We start from the raw sequence: 16,152 nt of genomic DNA on the forward strand, positions 1-16,152 counted from the left end.
ATTAAATACTGCTCATTGCCAGGGGAAACAAACAGTCTTATGCAAACTTATACGTGTAAAGTTGCAACGTTTGACTTTATCAAGGAAAAGATAGTCAATATCATTTTGGGTTAGCAATCTAAACTGAAATTATCTTTGTTCTTCTTTCCATTCAAGTATATGGACAAGTGCTTTACAACAATCCCCTATTCAATCTCCCTCCATCTCTCTTTGATGAGGCACAGCCTTGAAATGAATTTTCTCAGGAGTATAATCCCATGTCAAGCCAAATTGACCTGGAATAAACAAAGAGACGTGATTTGGAGCTACATTTGTGCTTCAGGGTAGACAGCACAGGAAACTATGATTTACAGTATTTTGTAAAGTATCCAAACATTTGAGAAACGTCTTCATGACCTGATGCTCTCATACACATTTTTTCCATCGGATTTTTGGTAAACGAATCATTGTAGCATAGAACTATTAGCTCACAGACAAGGCACACTTTTACAAAGGCACATCACCAAAAGGTAGCAGTGTGCATGCAAACCCTCTGCTCGCATGCATGTCATTGATTTTCCATTAATAGAGCTCAGCTGCAGATGTTACAGATGCTGCGAGTAGTGTGCTATCGTCTCAGAGTAATGCCAGAGGCTATAGTGCTATACAATACGCTGCTGTCTTATGGATTCTCTGTGGAGTTGGCTTTCATCCATGTTTCTTTAAATTGTGTCCACATGCTGATGTGGTCGTTGAAATTGTTGGCTCTAAAACCAAGTGATTATTATTTTCTCACTTAGCCAAAAATAGTTGAACGCTGTCAAAGATTCAACAGGAAAATTTTTTTTTTAGCTCTAAAGTCACAGAAGTGCAGAGAGAGTTACCTTTTGTTATACTTTGTAGCTCTGCAAAAGCTAAAATGTTATCAGTTTAGCAAGGGCCACACTGGGTCCCAACAGAACTTGTGTCCTTTCTATGGCTCTCATAAGTCACAGTTTCATTGATTCTATTTAAAACAAATGCTACAACGGGAAATTATTCAAGATAATTGTAACAGATAAACCAAACAAACTTCCCTGAAACCACTGCACTTCAAAGAGATACTGAACAAGATGAAACAAGGACATCCTTGGGAATAGTCATTTGGGTTTATTATATTCTGAATAAAGGATTCGTTTTTGAAAAGACAGACAAGACATGCTGAAAATGTGCAAAGTTAAAAGGCATTTTTCTCATTAGATTCTTTTAAATGTCATACCAGTCATTTTCACTGATTGTACCTGATTGATTGAGAGAAAACTCTCGTCTTTGCTTTGTTGCTTCCATTAGGATGGGACAACTTATACCTTTATCAATCTTATTGGAACATGTATCTAACACATCTATTTGGTAAATGTAAGTATACAAGTAAGTAAGTATACAAATACTTAATAAATGGTTTATAACAGACTAGTTATACACAGGTATAAGGACATTTTAAGTTAATTTGATTGTAAGATATTTATACAATGAGTATAACTTCTACTATGAAGACATATTTTATATAATTACAACTGTTTTATATTGTCGAGCATTATCTTGAGGGCTCCACAGGAGGAGTTCGCTGTTGTTAACAAACATGAATAGACACTTATATCTGCTTACCATTACATTATAATGTGTTACAAATAGTTTATTAAGTGTTTATATATTAATTATAAATACTACATTTCATTAGAAATTGAGATACTCCTACTTCTGTGGACTGAACTCTTAGTCTTACTAACAGAAAGGTAAAATCCCAGCATCGGATTTCACACTTGGATTTTGAGTGAATAATGTAAACTACCACAATAAAAAGAATTACTATGTGCATATGGCTGTGTGACAGTTCTTTTTCCATTCATTTCTTGATAACTTAAAAATATACTGCTCGAGATTTTCATCATAGTAGGCCCTAGTTCTTGATCATATTTGTGACAGGAAATTGTTTTAGCAATAGCCATTAAATGTACTCGCACTCAGTTATTGCCCTTCAGGGATTCACAGGAAATGGTGCTTGCACGTACTGGACATGATGCTGATGACAAAACCAGTGCTTGCACAAATTTCATGCGATGATAATACATAATAACACAACATTGTTGACTGCCTTCTTTATTAAAACAACATGACACATTGAATCAACTCAGCCTTTATCCCTAAACAGATACACAAGTTGCTGTTCTCCTGTTGCACTTCTGACAAAGTAGCTGCTCCAGTCAAGTTTGCTGCCTCCAGTGAAAAATGTAGGGGTCATTTTAAATGTAAGTCAGCATCCAATATAATAAAAAAGGCACCAGTAAACACAGGTGTGGTCAAATCTCTCAAGGACTTAAATCTTAATAATTGCAACCTTAAATACTCATTATATTGTGCTTACACCTTTTCTTGTCTCAGATCTTGTGGAAATCAGACAAGAAACTTTTATCAGTTTCAACAAAAGTGTTGTTTTTAATCTAAAATGTGAATATCAAGCACCAGGCGAGAAAAAAGTGGGCACATATTAAACAATCCTCATGTCATGTACACAACAGGCATATTTAAGTGAAAAAAAAAAAAAAAGACTGTCTGATAGAGACAGCGTTTGTTTTGGTTGGCAGTGTGCACACAAACCTTGCTTTAGTCACGCTAACATGTTTTAGTTTTGCATGTGATTTCTGACCCTTCCACCACCACACACATGCTTCAGGTTAGGAACAAGAGAGTGACTGCTGGTTTATACCTGTGTGAGTGCACGGAAACCACAGGGCAGCTGTACCAACACACGGGTTTGTTATCCCTGTATTACAGTGACCCTCATGTGCTCCGACGTTCCCACAGCGGGGAGGCCTCCACGCTTACATCACCGTGTCAAACAACTGTCACAACACGCCGCCTTGATTTTAAAATATAGTGATGAACTGATGATGCACATTGATGCTAAGTGAGCTGGAATCACTGTCACACAGAGTGTATGTGTGGTCAGTATTGCAACACTGGATCCTTTCTCTGTCTATTTACATGCCAGTCTCCATGCTGAAGAGCCTCCATCTGTTTCATGTCAACATATTTGTGTGGAACAAGATATTTTTACCATATATTATCCTGTTCTATATCATACAGTATTTGTACTTGCATACTAATGTAACTAACCTGTGCTGCTACTGATGGAGTTACAGTATGATAGCAATGAGTAAAAACATATGATTTTTTTTTTCAATTTTTCTAATGCAGCTGTGTCAAGTTTCTTGAATACAGAATAAAGAATGTGTACGTCGATATTTGGCTTCTCTGTAGTAGTAAACAACATCCATGCAGGGATTCATGAAATGATTATTCTATAGATTTCTGAGGTGGACTTCTGCTTTCTGATTGGCTTTCAGGTGGGGTCAGAGCCATTTTTTTGTGGTCCGTGTCAGTGTGTACCATGTGTTGCAATCAGGACAGACAGGGAGTGTAGCCTATGCATAGCATTAACCTGCCAAGCTAACAGCCAGTAACAGATTAAATTCAGTGATAATTTACATAAGGGGATGTCCTCAAAAATCCCTAATGGTTTGGTTAAAGGCGTCTTCATTGTGGGAACATTATGACCTTGTCTGATCTCTGATCATAGTTCTGTTCTGGTTCATTAACAATTTAAACTTATGTTCACATGGGAAATATGTTTACTGGCATCATTCATCTGGCCAATATTTTGGTAAAAGCCATAGTTGACCTTGATACCGACTAACAGATAAGATTATAGTCTATAGTATATACTATATTACCATGAAAAGCTAGTGTCATATGCTGATATTTGTGTAGTGTAATTGCCACTAAAAATTTTTTTTGCAGGTGGTCACTGCGTACTGTTTCACATGGACATTCTGCATGCTCAAAGTCCACATATGTGTCTCTTTGAAGAAGAATCAAGTAGAGTTGAACATGCAGTTGGTGACTTGGCTTGGGTCTTTAAATTTGTCACTACAAGTCTTTAGTCTTTGTTTTGGAGAATTTGGCTTCTATTTGAAAAAAAAGAAAAAATCTGTAAAGCTTCATTCTCACTAATTCACTTTCAAGGACAGTTCCATTATTATTCTTTATTTGTCTATATTTTTGCAAAGATGACAGAATTTATAAATATAGTCACTTCAAAACACCTTAACAATTGTCCCTTAATGGGATATTAATTAATTTCACAACAAACCATTGAATAACTGCAGATTGAAATTATTCCTGACAAATCTTCATTATTAGTATTCTCCGGTCTCTGCTATATTTTAAGATGCATTAGCTCCCATATCAAAATAAGTTCTTATTATTATACACTAATATTTACTGACGAGATCGTTATGTAGCGGATTTCTTTCAGAGCCAGTACTCTAGTTAATATCAAACCCTAAAGTAGGAAGAGTCAGTAGCCGAAACAGAGATAGTATGCTATTGTTGAGATTTCAGCTCCTCATAACAACATCTCATCGAGTCTCATGCTATGTGAATATTCATTACTGTTTCATAAAATTCCAAATGTTTTTCAGAAGTTTATGTTGCGGTTTCATAACCAAAACCTTCTTTGCAATAAGTTTACGTAACATCTCATAACCTGTTTATGACCTTATTGTTAAAGCATCTTCCAAATTACCTGTTGGGGAAAACCCCCCATTGCTCACCCAGCTGCTAATACTTACTACAATATGAGAGTGTTGTTGTGTACAGTATGTGTTGTTTGAAAAAGCAGTTAGTCAGGCGAGGTGCTTGGAAATATTCATTAAATGCATGACATAATGTCTGACACCCAATATTGTATGTTTAATCAGATTTATCATTGGTGTAGTTACACGTTTTTCAATGAATGATATAAAAACCAAAAAAAACTCTGTACAGACTTTTGGCTGATACACTCCGAGCGAGCCTGAGGCATAAACAAAAACTAAGTGACTGCATGGGGCCATGCAGTCATTATAGTTTAATATAACCAGCTACAGTCATTCCTCAATGACATAAAATCAGATTTCTTTTTTTTTTTTGCTTTTCCATGTTCCTTGCCTGTCCATGCTTCATACATTATGTGAGGATGTGTGCCTATTCTTTAAAACAGTTGAGATTATTTCACACAAGTGTTTTCTGTATTTGTGTTTTATCTGAGCTCAGTTAGGAAAAGTCAGTGTCACATACTGTACTCATCTGCACTAGTCAAGCTCTGGTAGCATTTGAATCAAAATATGATGGCAGTTGCTTGTTTATATTAACAGAAAACTGTCTATGATCAAATATGATCAAACCACACACACACACACACACACACACACACACACACACAGTCTTGATATGAGGCAAATTAGCTCAGATTTTTTGAGTGTAAACTCTAGATTGAAAAATAATAAGAATGTTATTTTTCCAAACTTAAAACACTCTTAGTCCATCTATTCTTCAGAGTACAACCCCAACATGTTTTATTTCTCATAACATAACTTTATTTATATATCATGTACAGACAACCTGAGGGAACCAATTGAAAGTGCAACATATTTTCTAAAAGAAATTTTTAAAACATTCATTTATTACAGTAATATCTTTTACAGATACCCACAGATTTTCAGTAAAAAAGTTGCAATGAAATTAGTTCACTTGAAAATTGTATTCAGCATTGTATTTTATGTCTTACATGTTTCAGATGTATTTTTGTGAAAAAAATACCACTTTTTGCACCTTGCACCGTTTTATAATAACATTCTTAATAACTATCACTAAAGACTTGTACATTTTTATAAGTGCCTTTGTTATCTTTCTTGTGTTTGGGTTCCTTGCTGCTTTAAACTTAGTAATATTATCAAAATGATAAATGATAAAAATGATAAAATGATAACAGAGAAACTCTCACTTACACCTGAGTTTGTGTCGAATGATCCCAGACAGTGAAAAAGGTGCAAAACAAAGACAGGAATGAATGCATAACCCGGACCCCATACTCCTGGCCATTTAAGAAATGATAAAAAAAAAAAAAAATCCTTAAGACCTTGATTGACACGTTTTAAATGCAACCTTCTCAACTCAATTTTATGAAATGTTGCAGAATGCATTGACCACAAATGTCTATTCTATCAAATGGAACTTGCGTATGACAGGTCTAGCAGTTCACACCCTTTATATTGACTGAGGAAAATAAAGCATGTCATCCATCTGGCATGTGTCCTAGAATATGCTCCCACGTGTCAGAAATTCTGCTTCTGCTCTTCTATTTACTGAAAAGGGGGTGGGGGGGGGGGGGGGTGGCGGGGTTGTGGAGGGGGGGGGGTACGTGTGGCTGCAAAGTCAGTGAAGTATGAGATGCTGTGCCATTACGTACGTTTCATTCTGTTCTCTGCAATTTCACTTGTGACAGTCTTTTCAGGAAGATGTCTGGATCAATGACACTACTGCAGAAGCCCTTTTTGATCTGTTTGATTTGTTTTGATCTCTTTTGTCCCAGACATACTGGGTTACTCAAACACATGGGAGACTTCCTTAACTTATAATCCTATGGGTGCCCAAGCCATCTCAGCTCATTCCTCCTGAAACATCTTGGCTCCAGCTGCAAACAGCAGGTTGCCATGGAAACCTAATTTCTAAATAAACAAATAAATACAATCATCTATAGGGAGCATACACTGATCAGGCACAGCATTAAGACCAGTTACCAGTTTTAATGTTGTGGCTGATCAGTGTATACACACACTTAATCATCATGTGCCACGTAATTGAAAATGGTAATAATTCCCCAGATTTGCATAGAAAGCACTTTTTAGAAATCATGTTTGTGTAACCAATCAAAGCTGATTTAATCAGGTATTAAAATTCGTTCTCCTGGGGAGGAGGTTCGCATGAGAAAAGTTAAACTATAAAAATTGATTCTAATTATTAATGATCATAGTAGTTTAAGTAGATTTATTCAATAACCAGGACTGAAAATATAAATTTGTTTGAGGATCATGTGAGTGTTTCAGATCACCTCTGTAGGTCAACTGTTGTTTGCCAAGAACAAAATCATGTATGTTAGTAGTACTCAGGGGGGAAAGAAGTGACCCATTTACTGTATGTGCCATTATGTGTGCTCAGGTTGTTTTCATTCAACAAGACAGGAGGGCTATTCAGCTGAACAATGGACTAACAACACAGCACCTGCAACAGCTCAACTGAATGTTAAATGAGGTATTTGTATATTTTGCTATTCACTTACTTTGTATTATTATTATTATTATTATTATTATTATTGTTACTGTTTATATAATCTGCCTGTGTGCTGTGCAAATGTAACCAAACCATTTCCCTGTAGGAATCATTAAAGTATTTTTTTTCTGATTTTGACTCTGAATGTGTCAAATGAATCAAAGGAACAAATGTTTTCACACTGAACATGTGATTTTCACAAGTTAATTTTCAGAGCAATAAATCACTCTGCATGAGGTGAAGCAAAACTGGATTTACTCCTCTTTGTGGCTGAAGAACATGATCACTAAAATAACTGATATCAGGTTAATGGATCCTTAAGAGGATCCAATGGATATTCTACCAAGCGATATTGAAAATGATTACTTTATATAGATGAGGTCATTTGAAAAATGTATCCAGTCAAGAAAAGGTTTTGTTTTTCTTTTCTTTTCTTTTTTTTCTTTTAGTGCAAATGAAATGAACAACATGACCAACTTTAAATTGGTTTGGTTCAAAAACAAGATATCTGTGACAGCCCCCCATTCTGACTGCTGCATAAAAATACCGAACATTTTGGATCATGGTTTAAAAATGAATACTTCTGATTATCTTTTGCTGTGACCTGAAAAGGGGAGATTATTTAGAGTTAGTATGTAGAAATCCCTCCTTCATGACTTCCGGGTAGCAATATTGAGAAAGAATATCACCCAAGGGAGTAAGTTATTTTTACAGCTGTTTGGTAAGATATGTTAAAATATTCCGATCACTCACATCAGCCCACTTTTTGTTTGTTTGATGTGAAACTGGATTGAATTGCTCATTGCCCTGTCACTCTTAATTTTCTTTTTTACTTCACCTGCAACCACCTCTGAGCATGAACATGAAGTACCAGTTTGCAGCACATCATCACAGTCTCAGAGGTAATCATATAGAACCAAAGCTCTTCCAGCTCCACATCTTTCTCCCATATTTGGTGGCTTTCTTTGAAACCAAGTGAGAGTCGAACAGAGTGGAGTTTTCTTCTTATTGCTTCAAAAGGATTGTAGGAATCCTTCCTTCATGCGCAATACAAGATAACATCACGTAAATGCTGTTAAGGGACATTTGATTTTTTTTTGAAAAGCGCAGAGCACTCCTCCAAGTCAAAAACTAAAATCAATGTACAGGGACAGAGAGAGAGAGAGAGAGAGAGAGAGAGAGAGAGAGGAAGAGACTGCTCATACGCAACAATTTCCTTCAAAGGAAAATAAGAAGAGGGGAGGGGGTTACTGACATTGGTAGGATACAGAGCTCCAGCAAACCAGACATCAATTTGGACGCAGTGATGAGGACTGCGGTGCGAAGACTCGCTTTAAAGGTAAGCTTCGTTTGGACAAAATGCCTTGATATGGTTATTAACGTTTTTTAAGATGTGTTTCAGATGTCTTTCCAGTCAGTAAAATAAAGCCGTGACCTTTGTTTCTTTACAGACTAGAGCGCCGACTTTCGGATTCTCCCCCTAATTTAGAATAAAAAGCCATTCATAAAACCAACTTTAACGGAGTGAGCTGGGTAAACAGATACAGACGTACATTTGATACACTGTGTCTGTAATGTGACCGCTGGCTGCGCCAAAGTGGCGCTTTTACGCACAATGGAGGAGCTTTTACGCGAGCATGACACTTGGGCGCAGAATGTTTCATGGAGCAACTCAAGTCTCGGAAATGAAAGCCATTTAGGGAACATCACGGTGAATCCTTTGAAACGAAATGAAGAAGTGGCCAAAGTGGAAGTCACCGTCCTGGTCCTGGTGCTGCTGCTCGCTCTGACCGGTAACCTGTGCGTCCTGTGGGCTATCCACACCACCAAGCACAGCCAGTCTCGGATGTATTACTTCATGAAGCACCTGAGTATCGCAGACCTTGTCGTCGCAGTCTTTCAGGTCTTACCGCAACTCATTTGGGATATCACGTTCCGCTTCTACGGGCCGGATTTGCTGTGCAGGTTGGTCAAATACCTCCAGGTCGTGGGTATGTTCGCATCCACCTACATGCTCGTCCTGATGTCCATCGACAGGTGCTTAGCAATCTGCAGACCACTTCGCTCCTTGCACAAGAGGAAGGATCGCGTCTGTGTGATCGCCTCTTGGATGCTCAGCCTGCTATTCAGCACTCCTCAAGCATACATATTTTCTTTGAGGGAGGTCGGGAACGGTGTGTATGACTGCTGGGGGGATTTCGTGCAGCCATGGGGCGCCAAAGCATACATTACATGGATGAGTCTCAGCATTTACATTTTCCCGGTGGCAATTTTAAGCATCTGCTATGGTTTGATATGTTTTAAAATATGGCAGAATTTCAATTTAAAAACCAGGAGGGATCACTTCCTGGCTCTCACTCCAAGGGCCTCCAAAGGCGCTCATCCGCTCTCTCGTGTGAGCAGCGTGAGGCTGATTTCAAAAGCAAAGATCCGCACAGTGAAAATGACATTTGTAGTGGTGCTTGCCTACATTGTATGTTGGACTCCCTTCTTCTTTGTCCAGATGTGGTCTGCGTGGGATCCAGCTGCACCGAGAGAAGGTAAAGACACATCCAGAGTTTTTTTTTCTTTACCACTGCACTATGCAGTTGACTTAGAATCCTAATATGAAGTTCATGTGCATTCACCAGAAACAGGGATTTACCTCATTAAAAGACATTGTTGATTAATAAGAATATGTAATTATTTATGAAGATATTCCCCTTCTTTTATAGGGTGCCACGTGCTCTGCGTCACAATCAGCAGAACATCACTTTTGTATGAGATTTATATTGGTGAATTTTTTGCCCATGATGTAAAACAAGATCGATTCTGTAACAGAAACTCAGCACTAAGTGTCTCATACGCACAAAGGCCATTCTCCCACCATACAATATGTCTGGGAATGCATAAGCAATCCACTTTACTTCCAAGACAACACAATGGTGTTTAACTCCAGACTTCCCCAGAGTGAACGCAGATGAATGGGAGTGTCATTTACAGTGGTTATCAGTTCAGAAAAAGGCCTCGGAGCCACTGGGAGAGTAAATGTACCAGGACATCAAAGAGTTTCTCTCTCTCTCTGCTCCCGGTGGTGGTTTGTGTAATTTCCATTTAAGTGCATAGTTTGTTCAGATTTACCCTTAGTATCTCTTGACATTAAAAGGGACAAGAGCAGCATGGCAAGATATGCTCCATAAACTTTAAAGTGGTGTTATATGGGTAAAATTGCATGAGTGTTCATTCAGAGCATTCAGCTGATAGGCCTATCTTAAAAAGGCCAGACTGAGCCGAGTTAATCATCTTCCTGTTTTGGGCCTCTTCCGAGCAGTTTTGCACAAAATGAGGAAAATAAACACATTAAAGGCAAGAATGCGTGAACACTAAACTACAGACAGTGTGTGTTGTAATAGGGGGCCCCATATAGTTTAGATGGATGGACTCCATCATTGCTATATTTTGTATTCCCATTTAGCAGACTAAACTATGAAATAGTGAACTCCCGATTGCTGTCCTTTAAAAACCAAGTATCTCCAAAATGTTAACTTTTCATGATCTGAAGAAGACCCACTTTCAGAGATAACGCAGTCGGCTTTTACTTGCTTATTCAACTTACGAGGTAGGAGGATTTTATCAACTGAGAAAAGCTCATAAAAGATTTCAGTTTATCTGACAATTTCAAAATCACCACATTTGAAGAGACGTGGTTTCCATTTGACAACAACACTATCAAACAACACAGATCTTTCATCATGTTAAACTATTGCTTTATTACTGACATTACTGACGTTATGAATTTGCACAGTACATTAATCAATGCACATTAAATACAAAATAAGGGGTAGATTGAATAAAAATTTGCTGTTATGGATGCTATCCATGTTAACGACCCCAAAATTTAAAAGAAACCTTTCAGAGAAGCATCTGTCCAAACCAAAAAGTAAAAATGATTCAGATTTCACTGACTCTCTGCTCAGGACTTATTGAATTCTTTTTGTTGTAATACCACAGTGTGAAAACCCTGAACTTCAGTTATATCATCACATTGTCCAACCTGCAGAGGATCCTCTGACAGTGAAGCAGAATGTGAACCAAGCAAAAACCTTGTGCACTTACACAATGTTTGTTTAACCTTTTAGCTTCAGTATTATCTTTGATATAGCGTTTGCTCTCGGCAAAGTAATTGATGGCAGTATTATCAAAGCCCTCCTTCTGATTGTCAACACCGCCTACTTTTCCCTTTTTCCAACCTCAATCTCAAAAGAGCAGCGCTGTACATCATAATATTACAGAGAAGGAGCCAAGCTTAATGTTTTTCTTTAATTTCTGGCAGCACAAAGGAAGTGGTGTGTGTGCACTGCAAGTCAAAGTGAAGTGTAGCAGAGTTAAAAAGAAAAGGTTTGAATGTCGTTACTTTGTGGTATTTCACTTTACGAGGACTGTGTTCCCTATGGACTAGACTCCCTGCACCAAATGATCTGGACGGGGCCGTTTGACTTATCTGTTGAACAGCTCTCATAACTTTGACAGGCCATTTGGTTGACACCTCCCAGAATAAAGCAAAGAACTATAGGGAGTCAGAACAGCATGAACAGACCAGGTCAGCACTCTGACTGGAGGATGGAAGAAGACAACGTGTTCTAAATCTCTCTCTCTCACCCCATTAAAAAAAAAAAAAACTTGGAAGTCTTTCACTTTCCACTGTTGAAATGGCGTGCTTCTTCAGTCTGCTCTGAAGCTGCAACAATTGGAAATTTAATCAGCTGAATTAATGAGAAAATAAGGTGTATTTTTCCACTCAGGACAGCATCTTCTAATTGAGGTCATTTATCATATTTGTGTCAAGCAACTTAAAATCCCATTAGTGTGGCATCCATCAAACTTCCATACATGTATATATATATTTTTTATATAATTCTAAATGTTTCTGGGGTTGTCTGAAATACCTCAGCATGTCAGCTATCCACTCATCCACTCCTTTTCTAAACTGCTTAGTCTATACTGAGTAGCAGGGGGTTGGAGCCTGTCCCAGCACACATTTTTAGAGATCCAGAGGCAGGGGACACCCTTGACAGGCTGCAGGTCACTAATAGCACCTCTTTAAAAGGATAGGGCTGGCTATATTCTATATATACAGTATATACTGTATATAATACTGTATATATTTTATCATTGCTGCAAATCTTCAAAAATGGCTCAAAATGTATAGTTTATTATCATATTTATTTTTATTTTTCAAAAAAGCTTTTAAAGAATTGTTACCCAAACAGGAGACAACTGTGTATTTGTTTGGGACTCTTTCCCTCGGAGAATTTGTTGCTGTAGCGGGTATTTTCAGCAGCAGGACAGCCTCCGTGCGGTCGACTCAAAATAAACTAATGAAAGAAGGAAATTGTCACCCATTGCAATGATATGGCTCACTGGGGTGTTTTAATAGTGTCAGAGAGAGAATGATGAAGATGCAATGTATTAGGATTTGGCTACACAGATAAACTTATTAAACTTTTCATGGGATTTGATAACAATAGAAAATTATAAAATTTTCCCATATATATATATATATATATATATATACACAGTTTCCTTTATTTAACACTGTTAGGATGTAGGTAGTGATATCACACCTATGTTCTTCTCTGTTTCTCTCCCTAGACATGGCCTTCATCATTGCCATGCTGTTGGCCAGCCTCAACAGCTGTTGCAACCCTTGGATCTACATGTTTTTTGCCGGTCACCTGTTCCACGACCTGATGCAGTGCTTCTTCTGCTGCTGTAGACAGTACCTGACACAATCCTCCTGCGGCTGTGATCGACAGTGCAGGCACAAGAGCAACTCGTCCACTTATGTCATCAAGGACACCAGCAGCCAGCGGAGCCTCACACACACATCCAGCACAGGAGGCCCAGGACACTGAAAAGCCAGCTGAAAGCCATCCAAGCTTCCTGTAGTCAAGTAATCTGGCAATCATGCAGTTCCCACTTTCAGCCATTTAATTATCTGCAGCGGCTCCGTGGCGGCCATTTCAACATGTTTGTTTTTAGATGTTTTAAACTGAACTAGACAATATAAACCTCCTTTCCAGACAATACACTGCACCCTGTGATTATGAGAGCAGAACAAAATGTCATTGTGTCAAAAACTGTGATGTAAAGTGAAACTTCTACACCAGTCACATCTGGCATCGGTTTAAATCCCGAAGGATGTGTGCCCTTGGCGTTCCCAAAACATCACTTTCCTTTTGGACCACAGTCCTGCATACACACTATTTCTCTTATATTGTCGTCTTCTCCATAATCAACCATGAGCATCTGGAAAGTTGTTCACATACTTCTCTCCTTCAGTCTTGAATCTTGTCCCAACAACTTGACCTTAAAAAACAAATAAGTATCACAATAATTGCATCAATATTGTTGAAGGACAGTCTTAAATGCTCATTTGCATTTTAAGATGTTGCTGCTCTGCACAAACGAGCACTTATTCAGTTTCTGCAACGATTGTTTGCCCTTTAAAGCAGCATTACTTTGTGTACAAGCATTTTACAATCGTGTTCTTCCAGCATGTGAGTGGTTGAATCAAAATGTTGATATGCATGAATAACATCAAGGTTATTGAAATAATATCCACTCTCAAGGTTTGGCTTAATGCAAATATCCCTGCTGTAACAACACAACAGAAATTCATCAACAAAGCAGATTCCACAAGGATGCATTTCACATCAAGGAGACTGGTTTCAATGTTTTCAGCAGACTTTCTTGTATTATAAATCAAACAGTGTTTGTCCTTATTGATGTAACATGAAATTCACTTTGTAAATAGTTTCCACTGCTCCTCATACGTGTTCACACATCATCATTTTTATCATTTCCATCTCTCTATTTTTTTTTTAGGTTCTTGGTAATCAGCGCACATGGACTTCAGATTTAAGGCACTTTACACCTAGTTGGGATAAAACTAGAATAATGGTTCCCTCTTGTGGCAACAACTGATTATCCCAACAAATAGTCTTATTTTCAGCTCGGTCTCTTTGGCCTTAGGATTCGAGGCGATCTGATAACTGATCGTATAAGGTGCATTCTCATCTTAAATGGTGTTTTCTTGAACTTTATAAAACCTGGTAAGTTGTCAAAGAAAACTTTATGGTTTACAGCCGCAGGGAGCAGCTTTAAGGTGAAGGAGGGGAACTCACATTCACGTCTCAATAAGTGCCACAAAATTGAATTTATCATGTATAATGATGATTTAATCTTTCTGTCATGACATGTGGGAGTGATTAGTATCATCCTAGTGGAATAAAACAATTAATTTTAAACATTATTTATTTAAAGTTTGGCAGACTTCAGCATAGGATTAGAAAAAGAGTGAAATTAATGGTTACACAGTTTTAAGATTGAAACAACAATGACAACTATTAAGTTTGCTTTTTTTTTTTTTGAAGAGAAATGTTCAGTACTTAGTCTTCATGCTGGAATAAAGCACTTATGTCTCCTTGCGAAGAACCACCTTCACGCCGCTGTACATCTTCCCCCATGCCTCAAAGAACGGGCCAATGAAGGTGTGTATGACCAGCGAGTAGATTCGACTCAGACACTGGGACTCGATCACACAGCTCTTAACGCAGGGCACAACAGCCCAGATGTGGCAGAATGACAGACAAGCGAACAGGAGGCCCCAGATCAGTGACAGAGGGATGCCCAAGATGGCCGTCAGGCAGCGATAACAACAGTACTTTGACACTGTGAAGGTGGTGTAGCTGGCTTTCCACACACCGTCCACGCTGTGCACGCCGACAGGCTCCGCGATCACATCTTCAAAGTTCACCTAAGGCACACAGAGACGGTTCATTTATTTACTGTGCTTGGTTTTGTAAGCTTAGAGCGTCACATACACAGACATTACCACAAGGCTTCAAGTAGAAAATGTGAGCACACCTGAATACAAAAGACTTTCTGGAAACAAATATAAATACTAAGGTTTATGAATGTATTTTTTTGTGTGTGTCCTTTACAATTAATGTCTGTTAATTTGTTTGTTTTAATTTATGTCTGTTGTTTAAGTGTGCTGGCAGAAGTGTCAGCAGCAGAGGGAGCAGCAGTCTTAAACCCGCTGCAGATAAAAACAAACCTGTATGTATATGTTGTTCTTTAATTTGGGTGAACTGACCCTTTAAGGGTTAAATGTTAGCTTAAACCTTAACTTTAAACTGACACCTTAAGCCTCAGAGTTAAAATCTCAACCAAGATAAAAATCCACGTGTGAAATACTGTGTAGATCTATAAACCAAAGCACTTGTTAATAATAAAGAAAAACACCTGCCTCTTCGTCTTTTCACGAAGCAAAACATTTAATATGTTGAAATTTTAATTTTAGTTTGTTGTACTTGTTGTATATGGCAGCAGTGTGTTGGGTCAGAATTATTTGGCGCCACTGCTTCAGCTATTGACAAAAAAGAAAACTAACTGTTGAAGCCTTTACTGTAACAATAAATAATCTCCACCCTGCCTCTCCCCAGATATCTCTTACAGAGAGTTAGGAAGCATTGTTTTAGACATACACACACTGTTAAGGCTTGATTAAACCTCAAACTATCTACTACTATGTTTCCATTCATGCATTTCTGTGATGATTAGGGAAAAATGGATCATCTGCACCTTGACCGCATCCTCATTGATTTGCTTGGGGTCCCTGTTGATGAGGTCGACCTCCCAGGTGAGGCTGTGCCTGCTGACATTCTCCTCCTGGCTGAAGTCACTGTTGGTCATGATCCCGTTCCTCTGACAGGCTGAGGCTGAAGCTGAGATAAAAACGCATAGGGGAGCCACGATGAGAGGCCGGATGTGTTGGCTGCAGTCAGAGCCTCGGGGGGCTGGGAGTGGCAGTGTATGAACTGAAACCCCACTCAGTGTTAACCAACCCTGGAATGCCAGCAAGCAGCTGCCAGTGACGACTACCTCAAACTGTCAGGAATATGGAAGGCACTGCCAGCATACCACATCAAGTATAGACAC

At 38.4% G+C, this 16,152-nt stretch overlaps 1 protein-coding gene and 1 pseudogene across 1 annotated transcript; one reads left to right on the forward strand and one right to left on the reverse strand.

The window, feature by feature from the left end:
* The first annotated feature begins 8,441 nt into the window (after positions 1 to 8,441).
* Positions 8,442 to 14,577, forward strand: LOC111222815 (annotated as a pseudogene).
* Positions 14,566 to 16,028, reverse strand: LOC111222817 (caveolin-3-like). Its single transcript, XM_022746668.1, has 2 exons — positions 15,796 to 16,028; positions 14,566 to 14,965 (listed from the first exon to the last, which is right to left on the reverse strand). The coding sequence occupies exons 1-2, from the start codon at positions 15,904 to 15,906 to the stop codon at positions 14,624 to 14,626; spliced, it is 453 nt and encodes a 150-aa protein (XP_022602389.1). The 5' UTR covers positions 15,907 to 16,028; the 3' UTR covers positions 14,566 to 14,623.
* Positions 16,029 to 16,152: the final 124 nt, after the last annotated feature.

This window comes from Seriola dumerili, unplaced genomic scaffold (genome assembly GCF_002260705.1).
Source record: "Seriola dumerili isolate Sdu_G_001 unplaced genomic scaffold, Sdu_1.0 BDQW01000109.1, whole genome shotgun sequence".
Classification (NCBI taxonomy): Eukaryota; Metazoa; Chordata; class Actinopteri; order Carangiformes; family Carangidae; genus Seriola; species Seriola dumerili.

Excerpts from the sequence above, each read along its gene's own strand:
- LOC111222817 (XM_022746668.1), bottom strand. The coding sequence starts at position 15,906 with ATGACCAACAGTGACTTCAGCCAGGAGGAGAATGTCAGCAGGCACAGC. Across the intron at positions 14,966-15,795 it reads TCAATGAGGATGCGGTCAAG|GTGAACTTTGAAGATGTGAT; the intron begins GTGCAGATGATC and ends TGTGTGCCTTAG.